Here is a 23425-nt window from a genome sequence, read left to right on the forward strand (position 1 = left end):
TCTGCTATCTTACTGTTGTTCTACAATTACATACCATAAACACTTCTCTAGTTTGCATTGGCATTGCATGCAGAAAACATTTGCTGATAGTTTCCATAGCTCTCTCTTCCTCAACCTGGTGCTCTACAGGTTAGTTGGATTTCAACTCCCACGAGTTTAACTTTGCTTTATCCAAGGCATCCAAAGAATTAAAATTTTGAAAGGGTTTTCATCATGCTACATGAAAAGTTCCATTAAAGCCTTACATGATAATTCACAGAGAAAAAATGCCATGACTTCTGACTTCTCTATTACCAACTTTAAAATTGCAATTAACCATACATACAGTATTTCTATGTGACATATGGGCGTACCATATTTAGGCTGCAAATTCAGGTTACTAAATGGCAACAGAGTTTTCTGTGCCTCTTTACTGTCATCTAATGGCATCCAGATTTTTACAGCTCAAATGTGGCAGTCCTATGTATACCTGTGTGCAAGACTGTAGATACATTTAATGTTATGCTTTTATTATAGTCTTGGCACAAAGAGGTACTGGGGCTTTTGCAAAGACATAGGAAAGTCAGGTAAATGTATCTGTTCTTAAGTATATTCAAAATATAATTTACACCAAATAAATGAATGGTGAAAGGTAATATGCCAACAGTTAAGAGTGAGTGTTCAATAGAAAATATCAACATTAGGAGCAAAGTTTGAAAATATGAACTCACAAATTAAATATATCTTATAAATTGATTAAAAAAATAACAAAATATTCAATTACTAATTGCTTTAAAAAACAAATACATTTGAGGGCAAAAGATTGGATGACTGTATGCTGTTGAGAAGCAAAGATTCCATCAGTGAAATGTTGGTATCAAATGCAAACAGTTATAGAAGGAGATGAATATTTCTCCCCAGATCATGCACCAAATTAATGAGTTGGTTAAATAAATTTACACGCGAGTGAGAAACATAGGCATAATAATCCCAGCCAGTTTGGTAATACAATTTCAGTTGATTTCCCTTTTTCTCTATGACGGATATTACAGATTTTACTCATTTGAAAACTCCAATGAAGGTGCATTTAATGTGCCTAAAACTGGATTTATTTCTATGCATTTATACAATTCACACACTGAATTTATCCACCTATATATGACATTTTCTTGATTGTTGCTCCTTATTTTAAAACAATTTGCCAAATAATAACACTAATTAAAATTATAATAATTAAAACAGGCAGTTGAGCTTAGTTCCCAGAAATATGGGACATAAACCAGATCAAAATAATGGCAATTCCCTTTATATAAGCAATTCATATTTCTTCACCATACCATAGAAAAACCAGACTATCTAATTTTGGCAATAAATGATCATTCTTAAGTCTGAGCACCAAGGACCAGGTAACAGTTTCTATAGAGTAGGTTACCAACAGAATAAGAATGTGTTGCTATTTTTCACTTTTAATCTAAAATATTTATAGTATTGCACTTTACTGCACTCAATTGCATTTCACTAAATGTAACACTGCATCAGTATTATGCTTTTAAAACTGCATGTCCATCTTTGATAGCTGAATCAATCTCTTAAGAGCAAGCCAAAGAGATTTTTTTTTCTGAGAAATCCAAACATCTGGAAAGCAAAGCAAGGAAGTCAACCTGTCCTTGTCTTACAAGCATATCTGCTTGTTCAGATGGTTAATTATTATTCTGTTCATTATCATTGTTAGATGATCACCTCTTAGATCACCTCTGATTTTTGTGTAATTTTGTCTCTCAAACGTTTGTGTTGTTGCAGCTCCTTGTAAAATATACAGCTATGTCCAGATTAAACTACCTTATCTGTGATTTGAAATTCCATGTTTTAAATTAGTTCATGAGCAGTTTATGAAATAGCTAGAGTATACTTGGCAACTAAGGAGAAATGTCATGGTAATGGAGACCAGCCCCTGGAATTGTTTCAAGCTTGGGTTTTGTTTCAGTAGAGTCTGTGATTTCCAAATGGTGTTAGATGTTAGGTACATGCACAACTTTCAAAACTGATAGCAGTGAACAGTTTTAGGCTGACACAATGATCACTTTGGCCATGGTCAAGTACCAATTGTTCCAACATTCAAAGATGCCACATAATTTGAAGAATTATCTCTCCAAAGTATTCTTGTTTATTTTTCTTTTGTAAAGTTGTTATTTTTACCTAAAATTCAGACCCAGTGTGCATCTGGTGGGAGTGAAAAAGTTTGACTGCAATTAGCAGCACTAAGCACTTGGCCAAAATCAAAAGGTAGACAGGTGGGTCCTTAAATCCTCAGATCAACTGAATCACTTCTTACATCTTGGAACAAAATAGGAAGATGAAGAAGAAGAGAAAGAAGAAAGGAAGAAAAAGCAGGCCAGTGCTGATTGTGCATCTATAAGGACTCCCAAGCTTTTCAAAATCTAGCACTTGTCCTTGTCTCAGCCAAGCATGGATGGCAGCTGGAGAAAACGAAATTATTGTCCATCCTGCCAATGAAACTGCTTCCAGAAAGGAAATGTCAAAGCCCCAGGGCCTCAGCATGTTTCCGGGCCTTGAGCCTCAAGTCAGCGATACTGGAATTCTTGCTGTTGCTCTTGGCAGCTGCAGCCACAACTGCAGCTGCAGAGGCAGAATCAGCCAAGGAGGCGATTGGGAGTCCAAAGGGAGGGGGAGGAAACATCAAATAAGGGGCGTGAGCAGCTAGGTGAGGATGGAGGTGAGGGTGAGCATGGGTGACCCCCTCCAACTGCAACTGAGCTTGGACCTGGAGGGGAAATAAAAGAACCATAAAGAAAATAGATTAACAGGAGATATTCCAACAGATATTCCAGTAGGAGAAATGGGCGTGTCAGTCCTACCAGACCAAGAAAACAATTCCACAAGGAGAATATACTTTATTGAGATGGGCATGATAATAGAATATTGCAAGTTTGTTTATGTCATCCCCCTCTTTCTCATGCCCCAGTGAATCAGAGTGGCATATGCTTGGTCTTGCTTCTCAGGGTTTCCACCCTCTTTCAGCTCTTTGTCTAGGTCAGTGGTTCTCAACCTTTTTAATGCCGCGACCCCCAACCGGTCATAAGTCAAGGACTACTCAACCGGTCGTAAGTCAAGGACTACTCAACTGGTGCAGCACCATTTGCAGAATGGGACTTTTGGCGGGCTCAGCAGGGCAGAGACAGCCTGGACAATTCCTATTGTCTTTTGAAAGCCAATAGAATTAGACTCTATTCAAGAGAGTCTATTCTATTGGCTTTCAAAAGCCAATAGAATAAAAGGGAGTAGCACAGCTAAGGAAAGGGGGGGAAAATGGTGGACTGCGTTGTTTGGCGACCCCCATGAAATAGTCGTTCAACCCCAAATGGGGTCCCGACCCACAGGTTGAGAACCACTGGTCTAGGTAATGGTTCTTGCACATTTTTGTCAAGGTCATCTCCCTTACTCTTTACCAGGCATTACTCTTTGGCTTTGTAAATGATTACTTATTTAAGTAATTGTAATTCTTTGAAGGTTGAGTATTTACCATTTATCTCTCTGGGGCACACAAGTATGAAATAAATAGTTGAGAAAAAAATTCTATGGCTGAGTAAGAACTCTACAACATTTTAATTAACTTCATGTGATACTTAGTATCATCTAAGTAATTCCTATTGATCCATTCTTGCACTTTGGAAATAGTTAACTCTTCAGCTTGAAGTGCTTGAAGGAGAAAGGAAGACAGAGATGGAATTGGGTAGCACAAAAAGAGGCAGAGGGAAGTAATGATGCAAGATTCACTCACACTAAAAAATGGGTTCATCCTCTCCTTCATCTAGATCCGTCTTCTATTAAAATCTGGCTCCACCCATCATAAACTCAGGTCATCTTCCAATATTTCAAGAGCCCTTTATTGAAAAAAGTTTTCCATTTCTGCTTTAAAAATCAAGAGTTGCTAGGTATGGTTTTGAAATAAGAGTTTCTTCCTGTCAAATTGTGGTAATTTACACATAGGGAGACTATCCTATAACTCTTAATTGGATGTGAGACAGCCCCAAGATCATACTAATTTTGATGGTGTTTATAGTGATTTTCCATAAAATAAAATGGGTATGTTAAATCTTGTCCCTTAAACCACTCCTACAAAACAGGCTGAAAGGTTTAACACCACCCTCCCCCAGGTATCACAGCTGCAATCCACATCTTTTAAAAATAGAGCATGGTCTACAGACAAAAAAAATGCCACATTTTTTAAATGACCAGGATATTCGTAAACCAACACCCTACCGCAGTAACGCTATTAGTCTTTTTGATTTCCATTTTTGTTTTTAACACTAATATTCAAAAATAGATAAACAGGTACTCACAGATTAAAAATAAAAAACTCATAATCAAGATGCATTTATGTTTTCTTATAACCCAGAATTTAATCTACCATTGCATAATGCCACTGTGTGAATATACCACTCAAACTGACAGCATTCTCTTATTAACCTATTTATATTAGTTACTAAGAGAGTCCTTTTTTGGAACTATTGTGAACTAGCTTTTCCAGATAGAACCTCTCATCCCTCCTATTCCCTCCCCCATGCCACATTCCTGCCCAGGGTCTGGCCTTTGTTGTGGTTGGACAGATTCTTAAGGATTTACCAGTCAAAAGATAGTGTGCATCTTATGATAAAACTAGGTTTACTTCAGCAGAAATATAATGATGAATTTGACCTCAATTCAAAATCTCTCCTTGCCTCACTTAATGAAAGCATGATGCCTCAGGTATAGCATGTTGGGTTTTTTAAACAATAAAAACTTTAATAATAATTTCATAAAGACAGCCAGGATGAGATATAGAATATTTAGAAGTGGGGTATTTATGGGTTGTTTATCACAAGAGCGCTTTTTCTGTTTCTTTTAATATATTGATTGTGTCCCTTTCCTTTCTGTATTTTTATTCTCTAATCTGTTCTACATTCTCCCCAGATTCTTAGCCTCTTCTTAGCCTCTGCCTCTTTTTCCTATAAAGAAGCATCTTTACATTCAAGTAAAAGCAAGCATTGATCATTTCAAGACATCTTTCCTTCTCTTTCAGCTTAGCATTGTTATCATTCTGGGACACAGGATTCAAACATAAGAACTTACTTCACTTTAAATATATAAAACAATTCTTTTTTCCCTTTACTGTCTTTATAAAATATCTACAATCTCATCTTTTTCTTTTCAATTATGCATTTTCTGTTACGTTACATTAAACCATGAGCCATGGTGGTATAGTGGTTAGAATGCAGTACTGCAGGCTACTTCTGCTGATTACTGGCTGCCAGCAGTTCAGCAGTTCAATTCTCACTGACTCAAGGTTGACTCAGCCTTCCATCCTTCCAATATCAAAAAAATGAGGACCCAGATTGTTGGGGGCAATATGCTGACTCTGTAAACTGCTTAGAGAGTGAAGTGGTATATAAGTCTAAGTACTAAGTGCTATTCCTAACAGTTTTGTTTTTTTTAACTTTATCATCTTTGCAACCTTACTTCCACAAATGATATGGTTTAGACTGGTTTACTGATTTTTGGTATGTGTTAAATTTCTTCCTTTGATTTCCTCTTTTCCTAATAAGATGGGAAATGTCTGCAACTCCAGCAACTCTTTGCTCAATAGGAATAGTTGAAATTATATCACTTTCCGTCCACTGTGAACAGCTAAAACATCCAGCACCAGACTTGCTTTCAGATTCAGTTGAATCCTCCTTCAATTGTTGAGTTCCACTGATTTCTCTACCTTTTCACCATTAATTTCTTCCTCTTTTCATATGTTACTAGCAACCTCAACACTGTTTTTCAGTTTCTATTTCAGGTGACCGCTCAGTATCATTGGAGTAAGAATTTATTTCATTGTTTTTCTTGCACAGCATTAGCACTTAGACTTATATACTGCTCCATAGTGCTTTATAGCACTCTCTGAGTGGTTTACAAATCTCAGCATGTTGCCCCCAACAATCTGGGTCCTCATTTTACTGACCTCAGAAGGATGGAGTGCTGAGTCAATCTTGAGCTGGTCAGGATCGAACTGCTGGCAGTGAACAAAGTCAGCTTGCAATACTGCATTCTAACCACAGTGCTACCTTGAGTCCAAGGATTTATGCAATATTTTTGCAAATCCATTACTGCCACTTCTATAATATTTTTCCTTTTTCTGAGAAAAAGTTGCTGTAGCTGTTTTTCCTGCTTTGCCTCTCATTACACCTCTTAACAACTGTCCCCAGTGACCTTTTTTCTAGTACTACATCTGAAGCTTTTACAAATGTCTCTCCTTAATTTTCTGCTATTGCATCTTCATGCTTTTCAACAGCCAAAAGTGCAGCTCTTCTGCATTCTCTTCTATCTTCTCCAAACTTCTTCACTCTTCTATTACTTCTATTACTTCTCTTTTAAAGAGACTTGTGTTTATACAGTGTTGTCCCCAATGCTTCCTGCTGCCTCTTCTGCTATTATGCATTTCCCCTTCCACACTCTTTACAGCCCTTTCTTCTGAGTGATGGCAAGGGATACTCCTAGTACAAACATGATACTTCTAGTACAAACATGAACCTTTATCTAATAAAGAACATGAATTAATGTTCCATTGCACCTATTTCAAATCATAATACATCTACTTTATTAACATTCTGGTCACTGGTAATTAATAAGGATCTTTGCTTCCAAGCCCTTGTAAAGTTACATATTGGTGAGGAATAATATTTATTCCATCCATTAGTTCTAATTTTATAACAGCCAAGGAAGCATCATGGTCTACCATTGTCAAAAAAAGAAGATTTTCTTACCATAACTCAAACTCACAGGCTCTCTTAATTTATAATCAAGCTCATCAGACCAAAACAGATTTCTTTCTTGTATACAGTTTTTTCAGAGTGGACTAAAAATAACTCTGCCAAAATTGACTAGAAACTCCTCTTTATTTAGTACTTCCAATTACTGATTTTGGCGTCCTTTCTTTTATTTTTAATCTTTAACTCATGGGAAATAAAATTAGTCCACATGTATTAATTCCATCCTTTTTTCTGGATTGTTAATCTCAGGCCATCTACATTCCTTTAGAAATGTACCAACTATACTATTCTCCTGAAAAATATTTATATCCTATTTCACAGGCAATTTAACTCATACTATTCTTAAGTTTCTTGCAGTCCAAAATAAGTGTATTGTTTTCATACCAAGGGCAGGCTAAAGAGATAGTAGACTCACAGTACAACAGATATTCTTGCAGTTGAAAACAAATGCTGTAACAGAGAATGATGAACGTATCAAAATGGAATGGTTCAGAACAGCTAGATACATAGAATTGTGATTTTCAGCTGCTCTAACAAGGCTATGGATGGCTGGTAACCACATCTAATGGAGGATTTCCCAGGTGGATGATCCCTATAGGTAATACTGGATCTCTTGGGATATAGTAGGGCAATCAACATCAAGCACTGGAGGATAGAATATAAAGAGTTGAGTGATATATACAAGGCACTAGGGGCAAAACTCCACAAGAGTTCTCTGGCTTTTGGTATAAAGATCTAAACAAATTCCTGAAAAAAAATCAGGTCCCTTAACTAACATCTTTATACAGTTTGTTTAAAAGCTGTATATGGAACAACTTGTTCTTCAGGAAAATTATTGTGGAACTCATTGGACCTGCTTTAGTGAAACTGGAAATGAATTTCACAAAGTCTTCTGCTCTCAAATTCTACTTTTCAGCAACTGACACAAAAATGGGCAGATCTTCTCCTGGAAAATCACAGTCACAGTCCTTAGGAGTAAAATGTATTTCAGCTTTAACCTGCAACATTTCTTTTTCATGCTGACTGCAAGACTTTTTCATCTCAATTCTATTATCCTATTTTGCCCCCTAAAATCTAAAATACAAGATACTATGCTGAGTTGGAGTTTCATTTTCTTTTTTAATCAGTAACAGTCTCCTTTTTCCACAGTCTCCCTCTTGCTGAATATTCCAATCCCTGCATTCCTTTGGTTTGCTCCAAAGATCCAGTATCTGGCAGTCATTTCTGCTTACATCATTTATTTTTCTTTCTTTTTTCCTGTGTAGTTATCTACTATATATTTCTTCTCCTCTCCTCCCCCTGCTTTTTCCCCTCATTCCCTTTTAATTTTGATTCTGGTCTTATTTTCCTTCAGGCAAATTCTTCTTTCTGGAATTTGTATTGCACTACTTAGCTATCACATGTGCCAAAACCAGATTTATTTACCTAGGAGTTTATTTGGGGAATAAAAATGTAGAGGATAAGGAAGATGACCTTGATAAAAGTACAGTATAGGTAGTTCTTGATTTATGAACATCACTGAACCCAGAACTACAGTCGTAGGTCATGCTGGTTAAGCAGTCATCAAGTGACCAACCCAATTTTAGAACATTTTTCTGTGTCAGTCCTTAAGCAAATCAACAGAATTGTTAAGCAAACCCATTGTCCACAATGGAATTTTTTGTGGAAACCAGTAGACGCCAGTCATAAATTGCAGTGACATGACTATGGGATCCTGCAAAAAGCTGTAAATGGAGGTCAGTTGCCAAGCACCCAGGGAAAATGAAGGAATAATTACATGCTGCTTTAGAATCATTTGGCTTCTCTATGCCTCCTATGCAACCTCCTGCTCTAATTGTCGGTGATCAATGTGGCTCTTTTTTACAATGTTGACTCCAAATTCTCTTAGCTTTCTACCATTACATATAAAAATTTATTGATCACATGCATTCCACTAAAGCACATTCCTTCATTTTCCCTTTAATAGGTTTTCTCTCAAAAGAGAAATGATATAGGATCTGATATGAAAATATAAAAATTATAAATACCATGCAAGGGAGTCTAGAGACAGTCCTAAAATTCCACAAAAAAATTCACAAATAAAGCTGGACAATGGTTCTGTAACAGCTTATTCAGACTGCCACTTTTCCCTGAAAGACTTTTACAAAATAGCTAAGAAAAAATGTTTCTTGGAAAAAAGAGGAAGACTAAATTTTTTCTCACAACTCCTCTGATGAATTAAAGTAGGAAAAACACAGATAGGCTTATTTCATTCACCCACTAAATTCCTTACTCCAAAAAGCCAAAAATGATGGTACTTTTTTAATTTTAAAAAAGAAGTTAAATAATAGCTTCAAAAGAAGCCCAGCAGAACTGATGTTATTACTTAGGCTTTTTAACATACAACAAAATCTTATGCAAAAAATAAACTCAATAGCAGTGTTACACATAAGTTTCTTTTTAATGTTATGAATATACTTGATTTTAGATAATCATCTAACCTAGAAAATATTGACATTAAGAAGAAAGAAAAATAGTAGAAGGGGATGGGAAGGAAAAACGTTAGCACTCAAGAATACAGGATCCATGTTCAAATGCTAACATAGCTGCCTCTGTCCCCATTAGTTTTGTTTTTCCTTGTCATGAGCAAAACTGCCTTCTTTGTGCTATTTGAAATCAAGTTGTTCCATGTTCAACCTTAACAGAGGCTACATCTGTAATAATTGTGAAAGTATTAAAGATATAGATAACATCCTGTGATAGGGTAGTATAACACTATGTTAAAGTCCTTTCCTCTCAGTTATTATTGACACAAAAATCCTCCAATGCTTCCCCTGTGTTATGCTGCCCTTATCTTGTTCTACATTTTAAATGGCTTTATAGCACCTTTGAATTCTGGGAAATAACCAAAAATTCCTGATTAATCTGCCAACTTTGTTCTATTTCCTGCACAGAGATATGTGTGTGTACAATGTAGCCTTCATCAGTCATTGACAGATTTCACGGGGGGGGGGTGCCTAAATTTTCAGACGAGGAGCACAAAACACAGGCTGCTACTACTGATTAGCCAATCAGCAACTCACAGTGTGCTTCCTTTCCAACCAGCAGTATATAACAGGCTATACCACTAAGCTTTGATGCTACAAGAATTTAGCTCTGCTAAAGATCCATTGTACATCATGTAAAAAAGTTTTCTTTGAGTTGAATTTGACTGAGCTTGACTTCACCAGTACATCCTACCCCTGTAGTTTGCCATTTCCTTTTTCTGGATTTTTTTTTTTTTTTCAATTTCAACTTCCTAATCCTTGTATTTCCTGGAGCTCTCCAATTTAAGTACTAACCAGACTCAAAGCTGCTTATTCTTCATATCTAAAGAAAACCAGCCCTACTGAAGAAATATAGTGTGTGGATTTGGACAGAAAGAAAAAAACCAAATCCTATTTTCCACTCACTCAGACTACATGCTAAGGATGTATCCCACACAGCTGGAAAGATTTCTCACTTTGCATTCACTGCAATAACTTGTTTTGGATGTGTGCCTTTTCAAAGTGCTCAAAAAGCTGAAATTCAGCCAATGCACTTCAGCAACATCTTCTTTTGGCTGGAGTTTTACCTATTAGCAAGTATTTTGGAATCAAACTGAGATGCTGGTCACAATCAATAGGTATATAGTTTTATTTTATTTTATTCTTATTTATTTATATGTCAAATTTAGAGACCGCCCATCTCATTCACAGAGCGACTATGTTACAAGAGTATGGCAAAGATTTAAGCCTGCTTATTAGAATTCTACAGAATATTGAAGGGACGACTTTTAAATAAACCTACTCTGCTAAAACTTTTTGGAATTCTATTTTCAAGGCCAGGGAGCCAAGGCACCAGGAACTATTGGTAATGAAAACCCTTCTGTGTACAGATATACAGAATATGTCCTTCTATCGCACATTTCTTCTCTCCCTCTGTCCAAATGCTAACTTAACAGCTATCTTAGATAGGTCAGCCTGGAGATGAAAATTCAGATAAACTACCTGCTGGAAAGGCATCCTTAGGGCTCCCATGTTCACGTAGGGGGCCACTCGGCAGGCATCTAAATGGCTGGCTGTCCCCAAGATCACACCTGCAAGCAAAGGTATAGAGTCAGGAAAGAGTCTTCAGAAAGGTCAGATCCTGTCCCCACTTCCTTCCAGGACCTACCTTTATGCATCTGGTTCTCCTGTTTTCGGCATTTGGCTCTTCTGTTCTGGAACCAAACCTGCCAAGAGGAGAAGAGATGCTGGCAGTAGTAAAAGCAGTCAGCAGCAGCCTTGAGTTAAGGGATATTAGCCTATGACTCCCCAAACTTTCTTAAAAGCTAGAAAGATGGGGAAAAATGTGGTTACAGAAATGCTGGTATGAGAAGGAAGATCTGAAATTGTTCTTGGTTGTGATAAGCAGGTGAGGACAAATGTCTCAGGTAACTTTTGTTCAGTTCTAATACTCAGAATAAGTTCCTGAGCAGAGAATCTTTTCATTTCAGTTTGTTTGCTTGATATCAAGAGATGGTTTTTAGAAAAGCCATACACAATAATGCTCACAGGATAAAAACCTATTCTTCATGGCTAAATTAAGAAAAAATTGGTAATAGAATACTGGTATAATACAATCCCTTGAGGTTCTACTCATGATTAAATGCCACTGGGTTCAAGCAACATTTCAACAGATTATAATTTTAAAATTTAATGGGATCTTGACTCCCCTCCATTTTTCCCACCTTACTCAGTTGTGGATCTGCCTTTCCCAATCTCCTGTTTTCCATATGTGTTAAAATGTTTCACCCTTCAGCTGCAAATGACAATAGCCAGGGCTGGGTCACTGGGAATGTTGGAAGTTATAGTCCAACCATCAGAATGGCATCTGAGTGGGAAAAACTGCCAGCATAATGCAGATTAAGGGGATGTGCTTCAAACCATCCAGATGTGACCTTTTTTTGTAAGAGTTGGAAGGATGCAGGACATTCACTGCATAAAGTTATTTGCATCCACACACCTACTTAACTGTCCCAGTTCTATGCTAAAATGGGCTGTATATGTCTTGCCCACCTTCTTAACTAGCATTCTGAGTCTTAATAACCCTATGACTACTAAAGTAATTGGATCAAAATGATACAAGGCCTGAGACAGTTTTCCATGAAAGGGCTACAGGTGCAAATAGTTTTAGCTCCTTCCGAAAGGGAAATCCAATTAAATAGCCTACAAGTGGGGGAAAGTGGGATTGGACTCACTGCTGCTGATATGAATAGATCACCAGCATCCCTTTCTGCAAAAAGATATACTGTGCCTGGATCACTGTAAAGAGGTCTTCCTCGATGTGCCTAAGAGCCATAAGAAGTTTCCTTACAAGGAGATAAAATCCAATTCAAAATCACTTTGCAGCATCTCTTGAGCTTACCTACACAAACCTGCTTGGAGACCAGATCCATTCCCACTGAGGTTGCTGCCTCTGAAGGGCCTAAGAAGAAAAGCAAGCTGCCTTTCCAACCCAATGGCTGGGTTCTCCAAATCAAACCACCCACCTTCAATAGTGTGACAATCCTAGCTGCCTTCGCACATGCTGGGAGCCCATGTTTACAAGCTTAAAGCATTGTGGAAATTGAAAAGGAAAGTTCATTATATAGCAAAAATTATGCTCAAGTATTTTTAACTTGCTAATCTGGAGCCCAACATTCCTTTCTGGGGTGGTGCATGCTGGGATTTGTAGTTCAACATTCTATGGAAATTTCCAAGCTGGGAAAACACCCTGAAATTTCTCAGTCTGGATTTCAAGAATACAGTGCAAACCTTTATTCTTGTAGTTCCAAATTCTTTGGTGCTCAGCCTTTCTTATGGTCCCGCTTTCACAGCCATACATTGCACTGGGAAAACCAGGGCCTTGACTATATGCACTTTTGTTGGCAGAGTGATGTCTCTGCTTTTTAGTATGCTGTCTAGATTTGCAATAGCTTTCCTCCCCAGGAGGAAAAAAAAATCTGAAGAAACTTGAGATTGCAAGTCTTCCAGTTATGAAGTGTGAATTCAGTTCTAAGTGTCACATCCACCTTCCTGAAAACTAATTCAAATTGCAACACTTTAGTTATCTTCTTTGAACATGCTTAGCTAGGATTCAATGGAATCATGTTTTTCTCAACTAAATTTTTGGGATTCCCACACATATACTTACAGCTAGGTGGCAGCATCTAGATAACCTTGGCTGATCAGGAAAAAGCTAAATCAAGTTATACTTAGTTAGCTACTGTATTTAGAAGGGAGAGCATTGGAAATCTGAGTGCAGTACGAAGTTACAATCTCAGAAGAAGGCAAAGATGAAGCATTTCCATACCATTACAGAACATAAACACATCCAAGTAGTCATCAGGAGATGAACTGGACTGAGGGAAGCCCATCTTTTTATAACCCAATGAACCCTAAAATCACATGGATTGAGTTTGCATCATGGGTGTCAAACTTGCAATGTCATGTGACATGTGGCAACTTATCTTGACTTTTTTCCCATTGCTGGCCATGGGGTGGGCACAGTTTTGGCATGATGCACCCGCCTGATGGCCAGCAATTTGACACCTGTGGCCTTTGCATCATCCATGAATGTTGTAGTTAAGGAAGATGCAATTCTGGTTGTGATTAAAACACAAGTCACTACAAGGCACTAGGGAAAGTATCAAGTCTGGCTGATTTTCAGTTGTGCTTTTAAACTTCTGTTTTAATTAGGTTGAGGATATGAGGCTAAATCCATAATCAGTCTATGTAAATATGTCTTTTTGACATTCTTTCTGGCTGTGGAAACAGGTATTTCTTCCAGCAGGCAATCAAAACATTTCCAGATCTGGGTTTAACAGATTAATATAAATCCTGCCCTCCCAGCTGATTTGTTGTATTTTACTTTAAAATTGCTGCAATCCAGAAAATCTGCCCATCCTACTTCTGGAAATGTCTTCTTGTGAAGCATCTCACTGGTCTACCAGTAGCCAAGGAGTTTATCCCCCGCTAGAAATGTTTCAAACCTTGTTTGAAAAGATACAGCCTCCCTGCAAAGCCCACCCTTTGCTTTCCTAGCCAGCCAGCCTACCAGCCACTGCTTGTGATGGAGACAGATCAAATCTAAGAGTTGATTCCGTGGCCCTTTGCCCCGCCCCTGCCGAGGTTTTCCGCTTGCCAAGTTGATCATACGCTTAATTAATACTAACTGCACTTCCTACATCACATTTCGCCTCCAAGCTTTCTTCAATTGCCTTAATGATGGCCATTTACAACGGAGTAATTAGTGCAAAGAAAGGCTTCCAAGGACATTAATTATCCAGAGCTACTGGAATGGTTTTTTGAACAGGAATCCGCCGTCTTTAGAGTGCAGCACGTGGGATATTCTCCCTCTCCCCACTGCCACCCTCAGTCACCAATATGCGACCGAGTAGCCAAATTAAAATTAATAAAAAAGCGTTTTTGAGGAATCCTGAAACTTTTTAAACAGGAGCTTTTCTTTTTCTCTCCGTGGTTCTCCTCTACTCTTTCTGCCTAAAAATCAGCAGCACCACCCCTTGTTTTCCTTAAGAGGTTCTCGAAATGTTCTTCCCAGCATAAAAACAAACAAAATAAAATTCCCAGTCGACTCTAAACTATCTTCCTTCGTCTCCATTGGGAAACAATGGCTTTTCGTAGGCGTGTCTTCAGACTAACAGCTTTAATCAATTTCAGGCGGAGAGTTTCGGATTTAACTGGATTTTGTTTTGACCCAGAGCAAAACGAATCTCCCTTGAAATGAAAACTCCAACCATAACCGCCATCAACCACAGCTTTGACATAAAAATAAGTGATAATATCCACCAAGATAAATTCTTGATCTTAAAAAGCCAGGTCAATTAATCGGCAATTATTGAAAAAGTCTCTCTAATTTGTTTACATGGTTTTTAAAAAAGACGGATATGCATTTAGGACGTTGGGGAAAAGGAGCTTTTAGCTTCCTAGGCCGAGGAGGAAAAGTAGCTAAATTCTAGAGGTTTGGCGTGAAAAGAAGCGGGTCCTTCCTTTTTCTGCACCCAAGAGCAACCTGATTTTCTCTGCTTCGGGTAAGAAGTCTGACACCACTCACAAAGGTGGATCCTCTGCCAAGTGCGGATCTATAGACAGACAGGTCTTCTTAGCGAAACCTCCTTAATACCTTACTAAACCTCTCTGACTCTCCGGCCGTGAGCCCCGCTCTTGCCCTCGGTCCCGTCCACTTAAGCCCAGGGGTCTGCCAGCTCAACATGGCAGAACGCCCCTTCCCTTTTCAGCTCCGGAAGAGGCGAAGGAGAAAGTGAGTAGGAGACATGGAAGTGATGAATTAGCCCAAGCGCAGAGTCTTTATAAATCAGCCCGGGTGTGATTCCCGATCAATTCCAACTAGTCATGAATATGCTAAGTAAAGCGCAGGACAGTGTTTTAGACAGTTATTTCTTCATTAAGGATCACTCAGTGATTTCTTTCACAAATGCCTTAATCTGATTTCCTTTTGATTTCCATTAGAGACAGTGAATAATGACATTTAATTTAGCCCTGCGCCATAAAACCCAAAGTTATTTGCTCGTAATTGAATTACTGCCTACCCTTCACTACAGTCTCATAACTTTCAATTATAACACTGACAGCTGGGCGATATGAGTTGCTGGTACAACACTAAAAATAAAAGGTTAATAAGGAGTAGCTACCGTAGGAGCTCCAATTTATTTGCAGCAGATTTCCACACTAAATTGAAACTAGATCCTTTAACAACAAGGGACAGGCGCTATTGACTGGGATTAGAAGAGAATTCTGGAAATACTAAAATATCTGTTTTGGAATGGAAGAGGGGCTGGGGGTCTGCCTAGTCTCTTCCGTTCCTTCCTTTTACCAAACAAGAATAAGATCTTGATCTACTCCTATCAGGCACATCAAACCTTGTTCATGCTTTAATTAAGGGCTGTCGTTTTTCTCGGAGGCCCGTTCTCTTTTAAATATTTCTTTTCTATCAGGCTGATCTCTTTCGGAGTATATGGCCTTTATGGGTTTCGTGTGAAAGAGTGGTCAATTTTGCCTCGAGGAGGGAAACGGTTAAGGGGAGCGGAGAACTTCAAAAACCTGCAAACACTTGGAACGCCAATTTTCCTGTAACTATGAATATCCTGTTAGGGTGCTGGATTAACCCCAGTAATAAACTGTTTTAAAAGAGTGCAGAATTCAATTACAAGTAATTTATTTTTAGAGAAATGCTACAAATAATTTATTTTAATGGAAACTTTATATCAAAGCCCTCTACAGGAACCTTTCTCTTGTAAGGAACTGGAAAACATGACGTAAAAGTTATGTCGCCTTCAGCCAAAATTTAATCTCTTAATTCATTTATTGTAGCCGATTATATGGGGAGAACTGAAATCACTGCAACCTTCTTGGTCATTTTCCCTATTGTTTCTTTTCCAAAATCGGCAAATGTATATGAAATATTCCCATTACTTGTCATAAAAAAGAAAAAGAATAAGTATCAATTATTTGGAGGGGGAAATTACAACGGAAACGATTATTGATTACAATCTAAACAACAATTTTGTTTCCCCAGGAGTATATGCTGGTCTCTAGAGATCTAACTCTGGCTATTAGCTTAGAACATACTCAATAATATTAAATCCAGGAGGAAGTCGATCTGATGGAAACTAAGTCTGAGTCTGAAATCAGAGCATCTCGTTGAGATTCTCCTAAGGATGTCTTTCTCCCTCATCTCATAAAATAGGCAAGGAAAATCTGTTTTGTGAAAGAACGGTAAACTCCCTGGAGTAATTTTTCTTCACCTGCTTTTGACTTTAAAACCTTGTGCTATAATCCCACAAGATAATTTTATCAAAATCCCTTTCCTTACTTAATATCTGACCGATATTAAGTATCATTGTTAATGCAACACCGTTAGAAATACTGACATTACTTTAGCTTTGGAGTCCATTTGTTCATCAAAGGTGGCCAGTAGCTTTTAATAAAACCCTAGGCTTAACAGTTTGAAGAACTGAAGTCCAGATAGCTAGTAGGTCTAATTACTAGTAAGTGATTACAAGTTGGGCTGTTGGTTTGATCTCCGAGCTTGGCGATTTGGCTGCAAACGTTTCATCTCCATTGGGGGGGGACGCCTTCAGTGCGCTTTGAGTTGTGCTCTGACAGAGGAAACATTTGCAGCCAAATCGCCAAGCTCGGAGATCAATCCAACAGCTCAACTACCAACCCAAACTACTAATATTCAAACACACTCAACCAGTGATTACAAGTATTTGTATCTTTTTGCTGCCCTAATATGGCAACCCCAGAGATGAATAGATGGGTGAAAAGAGACAGGGAGAAGATGATAGGAGATATAGAGATGCACACAGGTCACAGATGCCTTGGCGAATTATCAGTACATAATTCAAACCTATTCTTAAGGATTTAGAGACGTTATATTTTAAGGGGCATCAGGGAGAGAAGAGCAGATGGGGCCCTATGAATTCATGCTCTTGTTATGCAAGTCAAACAGAGGCACATCCCCCCCCCCCCGCTCTGGATTATCTACTCCCTAAGCACCCAGCTTTTTCTATAGCCGTTATCCCCGCCTCATCACAGAGTGCAACAAAAACAAAAGAAAAAAGCGAAAGGTTCTTCGCTCCTGGCTGGATCTATTAAATCAAGCAGCTGATTGGTTGGAAGTGGGATCAAGAGAGGCCGAGCGTTCGGTGGAAACGAAAGGCTCCGAGGGGGCAAGCAACCGACCACAGTAGTCCAAGCTACAATCCTCTCCCCAGCTTCCAGGACGCGTTTACCTGATATTGTTCGATAAGGAAACCAACCTCTGAATTAAATGTCCAGAACAGAGGACGGACGATCTCTCTTCCTCCTTACCTGCACCCTAGCTTCAGACAGCCCAAGCCTTTGGCTCAGCTCCTCCCTCATGAAAGCATCCGGATAGTGCGTCTCGTCGAATAGCCTCTCCAGCTCGTTCAGTTGTTCCAGGGTGAAATTCGTTCTGCTTCTCCGCTGTTTCAACTTAGTTTGACCGTCCTCGTCCTCAGATTTCACCTCCTCTCTCTTGTCTTTGCATTCATAGATCCCTAGGGTGGGGAGACGAAGAAAAGGAGAAAGGAAAAACATCAGAGCTGAGTATCGGAAGCCTCTTCCAAAGAGGGAGAAATTTTCCTAACTAATCGAACAGGCTATTGACCCCGCGAGCCCAGAATAGGAAAAGATGAGAGAGTAACTCAAATAGGGTTTGGTCAATATTTGTTAAGGAGTCTAAGGGATGATTTAAGCAAACTTCTTCTCTCGCAAAGATACTTCCAGGGTCTCGTGGGATTTCTTTCCTTTGATAGGAGACCTGATGGTGATCTGCAGACAGATTCGCTGAGCAACAGGGATGCCTTAATCTTGCCATCTGCCTGTTTTAAAAGTCACTATTTCCAATTCTTTCTTGTGGGCAATTCAAAAGACTGAATCAACTCCACCAGTCGAAGTGTTATAATGTTAGCTCTGGTATTCGATGTAGAATTAACTCAAATCTCGATAATCAGAACACAGTCTGCCCTTCATGATACTGTAAACAATTCAGGGAACAGGTAACAAGAAATCAATTTAAGCCCCATCCCTTATTATAAGCGGTGCATTTTCTCCATACATACATGAGTTTGTTGCCTATTAACTTTATAGACAGGTCCATGTAATAGCATTCTTAGCAAACATGTGGAAGTGGTCTGCAGAAAGTTTTCAACTTTATCGTTTAGTCTACAGACAGAGATGGTGTCTTATCCAAGTACTAAGTGTTCTTAAGCTTGGTTTTGTGTTAAGACCGGTCCAGTTCTGCTAGATAAGAGAAATGGGCTAGCAGAGGCTCAGCAAAAGCTTAGAGATGGACAGACCTTCGTATCAGAGTTAAAAGCTGTTCCATACCGTCAGCTTAAGTGAGACTTGGGAGGGGGGATGTTAAAAGAACATAAAATGAAGAGCGGACCACGTCTTCATTCAGGAAGAGGTGATGGGAAATGTCCTTAACTTGCTCTTATATGCTTGAAACCTGGAAGGCGGGGGGGGGGGGATCCTCCTCTTAACCACTTTGTACAAATGTTAACAGATCCCAAGGATTTCACTCTACTTGTGTCCCCTCTCCAGAGCTATTGGCTATGAGAAAGAATCCTCGCTAGACACCAAAGGGCTTGCTACCATGAGAAACACACCAGCACACGCATAGCCCACCCGACCTCAGGGAGCTAACCGTAGGAGGAACAGGGAAGGGCGCAGGAGAATTTTAGCCGGATCCGCGAGGAGAGAGGAGAGAGTCCTTTTTTCCAAATTCGGGAAGAAAGAAAAAATGTGTGGGCATAAGTTGGCAAGCTAGAAAGAAAAGTAATCGCCCAAGGCCCTGTTGTTGGTAAGAAGGCACCCTGTAAGGCCCGGCCAAGGAGGAATGGGGCAGGTTCGGGACAGGAGTATGAAAGGTGGCTGGTGGAACAGAGCCCTCTGCCCTGGTTCTGTCTTGGAGAAAGCAGCGGTCTCCGAAGGCTTAAGGAGAGGGACTTCCGCCTTGATTTTGAGGGGCTGCTCTGGAAAGCTCAGGATTAGGTTCCCAGGTTCAAAAATCACCATTTTTAGAAAAGGAGTGTGATTGAGCCCTGTTGGCTCCCTTTTCTAGCAAAAGTTTTCTCTTGGCACGTGCAGCAAAAGAAGCTCCCGAATTTCTCTTTTAGCTGGCACAAAAGATGTGTTCCTTAAAGATGGATTTCCATAATTGCACCCTTAAAAAATGGCTGCAATGGAAACCGGCTGCTCATTTCCTTTAACTTCCGCCCCCCTACTCAATGAAATCAGTTCACTATACTGTAAAGTTAAAATTCGGAGATTACTCATTTTAGGAGACACACTGAAAAGTCATTTCGAAGAGGATTTAACTGTTGCAGCCCAAGAAAATTGTAGCGGAGATTTTTTTAGAGCTTTAGCCTACTTGAATTCCCAGTCCAAGTCTCCCAAGGAGCATAAAAGCGGCGGGGGAGGGGAGCCCATAGTATTGAATTAGAGACTGTAGTTAGATTTTTTTTACACCACCTGATCAAAGCTATAGAAATCTAAGCAACTATGGTCCCGAATACTCGATTCTTTTTAAACCCGTCAAGTCTCGATCCAGGGACTTTTATCGAGTTTTGTGGCACCGACTTCCAGCCCAGAGTTTCCCCATTTTCCACCCAGCTGCCCTTCCTTACAAGCACATTTTGGGTGTTTTATCCACGATATTTATTATGCCGCTGGATAGGGGAGATTTGGATATTGTGGATAAACAGCACGTTTGGTAAACATTAGAAAATCATTTTTCTATATAAAGATTAGATAGATAGATAGATAGATAGATAGATAGATAGATAGATAGATAGATAGATAGATAGATAGATAGACAATAGATATTTGTATATAGTACATTTTCAAGATGTGATATACAGACTACATGGATTCATGCATTTTGGGAGGTTATGCATACATGCATGTTGTAAAACTATTTAATCTTTACAGTGTTTTCTAAATAATACGGGTGCTTGGGTTTATTAGCGCCTGAGTATCCTAGATAATCGTTATAACTTTGTATTCAGTCATTCTTGAACTGATAAACAGATAGCTAGAGATCGATCGATCTTAAAATCATTACAGTAACCTCTGGAAATATAAATTATCACTTCATCCTAAAGCCAATCTTTTTTAGATCACAACAGATCTAATAAATAAAAAGCATAAGGCAAGTCCAGCTGATACTACATGAGACTTTAGTGAAAGGGTCTTTCTGACAATGATTGAACATCTGTATATCTGAACCCATTTAGAACAGAAGAACCCCCTAAAATACAGTTAGTTGGATTAACGAATTACAGTTTTTAAAGGAGTGGTCCTTCCCTTCCCTGCTCAGCTTAAACAGTCACCACCGAAACTGCCAGGAGCCAGCGATGCTTCCGTTTTGAACCTAAGAGATACTTGGATTTAATTCTATCGGGTTTGCCCAGGAGCAGAAGTGGCATGAAACTCCCTCTAAGTGGCCAAAGAAATGCTTGCTTAACTTCCTATATTGTTTTTTTTTCCCCTTTTCTCTGGACCGTATTTATAGTGTCCTATACTGTAGCCCTAACTGAAAAAAGGGGATCCTTATTCAGTTCGGCAAACCCTTAAAGGCCAGAACCAAAAGCAGTGCAGTATTCAGGTGAAAGGCTTGCAGAATATCCTAAGCAAGCGGATTCTTATTCCCTTTGCTTGACAAGCCTCCGGCCAATTCATCTTGAGCTTGTTAGCTCTTCCCCACCCCAAAGGTCCACATACATACATACATACATACATACATACATACACACACACACACACACACACACACACAAACCTTCCCACATCTCCTAACTAAAATAATTCTAGCTATTCCGCCGAGATTAGCCCTAGAACCAATTCTGCCCAATGCTTCGATTTTAAGTTGGCCGCGAAGGAAAACGGGCCGCGTGGTAGCCGATGAAGAAAGCTCTTTCCTTCTATTGTTTAAATTCACCTAAAGAAAGGAAAGAGGACCCGGGACTGCTGAAGTTTGAGATTCGTTTTCCTATTTGAATGCTCTTCGCTGCTGCTGTTTCAGCTGCTATCACCACCACCACCACCACCACCACCACCTCTACTCTTGTTATTACCACCCCCTTCGTCCCCATCTCTATTCTACAGTTTCGTCAAAGCGGAACCCGGGGGAAGCAGGGGACGGCCCAAGACGGCAGGGGGTGACAGATTCCTCTTTACCTTCCGAGGTCCTGTTGGCGTGGTTGAAGTCCTTGAGCTTGTCCTTGTCGCTCTCCCCAGGCTCTTTGAAAAGGTGAATCGGGCAGTGGGGGCCGCCCTCGGCCAGCTCCTGCAGGCCAGTGGCATCGGAGCCGCCCAACTCCCGAGTCCGCGCCAGCCCGCTCTCCAAAACTTCCCGGTACGTAATGGACTCCTTCTTGTGGCCGCCACCGCCTCCACCGCCTCCACCGCCTCCACCGCCGCTGCTCTCTTTGCTTTTCTGGTCAAAAGATTTGGACACAAACGCCGTAAGTTCTTCCATGGCGACCCGGCCGCGAAGGGGGAGAAGCCGGGCCCTGAAAAAACCCGCCGCCTCCAAACCGCCAGGCCAGTTTGTTCCACCGCCAGGGATCCTGCTCTTGGGCTTTGCGCTACTTGTCGGATGCGGCTCCGCTCTGGAGTCCTGGTCGTGGGGTCCAGGCTGGGGAGGGAGGGGTGTAGAAGCGCGCACGCGCTCCCGCCTATGTGTGAATGTATGGATGAGCGGGCACGCGCTCAGATACCCCTTGCCCAGGAGCTCTACAAACAGAAGAGGCTGAATCGGGGTTAGATCAGTCCCGCTATTATTTATGCCTTTTAATTTGAGATCCCACTATTTATACTGAGCTACTTCAGCCCCCCCCCCCAGCTTTCGCTGTCTCCAGCAATTACTGCCTCTTTCCCAGACGCCGAAGAACGTTTTCCCCCTCCTCGGGCCAGCAATTGGCTTGTTTTACGTTTCATCACGCGCTGGCGTCCGCAGCACCTTGATTTCGGGAACCAAAGAGCAGAAAGAGGCGGAGGGAGAAAGCCAATGAGCCCCTCCCTCCCAGCCCCCTCCCCACAGGTACCTCTTGGCCGGCGTGGTTTGCCAAGGTTTGCAGGAACTCAGCCGATGAGGGGAGTGTGTGGGGGACAAAAGTCGAAGAAGCCTTTACTGCCTGCTCGCGAGTGCTTGTGGACTTATTATAGGAGGCGGACAAGCGGGCCGGGGAGGAGAAGCCAGAGAGAAATAAGCTGATGGTTCAATCCAAAGGTAAATCCGGTCCAGCTGGAGAGCTCAGTATTTTTTTTATGAGTGTTGGATTTTTCTTGATTTTTGTCGCCCTTCCCTTCCCTAAATTCTCAATTTGGGGTAGTTTCGCTGTGGGCCCCCCGCAGACTTTCGGTGGCGAGACCCACAGCGTTTATTTCTTTTGCCGCTCTGTTACAAGTTAGGCCAGGACACACACACACACACACACACACACAGAGAGAGAGAGAGAGAGAGAGGGGGGAGAGAGAGAGAGAGAGAGAGAGAGCCCTCAGGTATCAAAAGGGAGGGGGCGGGATCCAAGAGAAAAAGAGCCCATCAGCTTCCATTCTCACCTGACAAACTGCAGGCTTGTTTGCCCTTGCAGGCAATGCAACCCTGTGTTCCGTAACCGCCTGAAGATGGGCGAGTTTCTGGAGGAAAAAATGCTTCTGGGGGCTGCGGGTTTCACCAAGCAAAGGCCTGCTCCAGAAAACCTAACGGCCCCTTGCGGGTCTTGCATCGCAACCCCGTGCCCCAAAGCCAATATCGCTGAGATCCGGGAAATTTTTAGGCAAAAGCGGATCTCAGAAGGCAACCTGCATTTTCGGGGCCCCGCAAGGCTTTCCCTTGAGCTTTCTTATTGCGGCCCCTCAATCTGCCAGAGCAACACCCGAGGCGATTGAATCGACCCCCCCCCCTTGTAGATCGAAGCGGTGTCTACAAATCGCCCCAGGGAAGGAGGGAGATTCGTCTAAGCGGGGATGAGAGGTTTGCCCAGACCGAAGGCAGCAAAGCTCCGCGCTGGCTGACGGACTGCCCCCCTTTCC

The 23425-nt window shown here is 40.6% G+C and overlaps 1 protein-coding gene across 1 annotated transcript; it reads right to left on the reverse strand.

Annotated features, from left to right (window-relative positions):
• Positions 1-444: 444 nt before the first annotated feature.
• Positions 445-22201, reverse strand: SHOX (short stature homeobox). Its single transcript, XM_039320798.1, has 5 exons — positions 21566-22201; positions 17669-17877; positions 10965-11022; positions 10799-10887; positions 445-2761 (listed from the first exon to the last, which is right to left on the reverse strand). Exons 1-5 carry the CDS (start codon positions 21864-21866, stop codon positions 2516-2518), a joined length of 903 nt encoding a protein of 300 aa, XP_039176732.1. The 5' UTR covers positions 21867-22201; the 3' UTR covers positions 445-2515.
• Positions 22202-23425: the final 1224 nt, after the last annotated feature.

The sequence above is a fragment of the Crotalus tigris genome, unplaced genomic scaffold (genome assembly GCF_016545835.1).
Source record: "Crotalus tigris isolate CLP2741 ecotype Arizona unplaced genomic scaffold, ASM1654583v1 scf7180000023689.1477605, whole genome shotgun sequence".
Classification (NCBI taxonomy): Eukaryota; Metazoa; Chordata; class Lepidosauria; order Squamata; family Viperidae; genus Crotalus; species Crotalus tigris.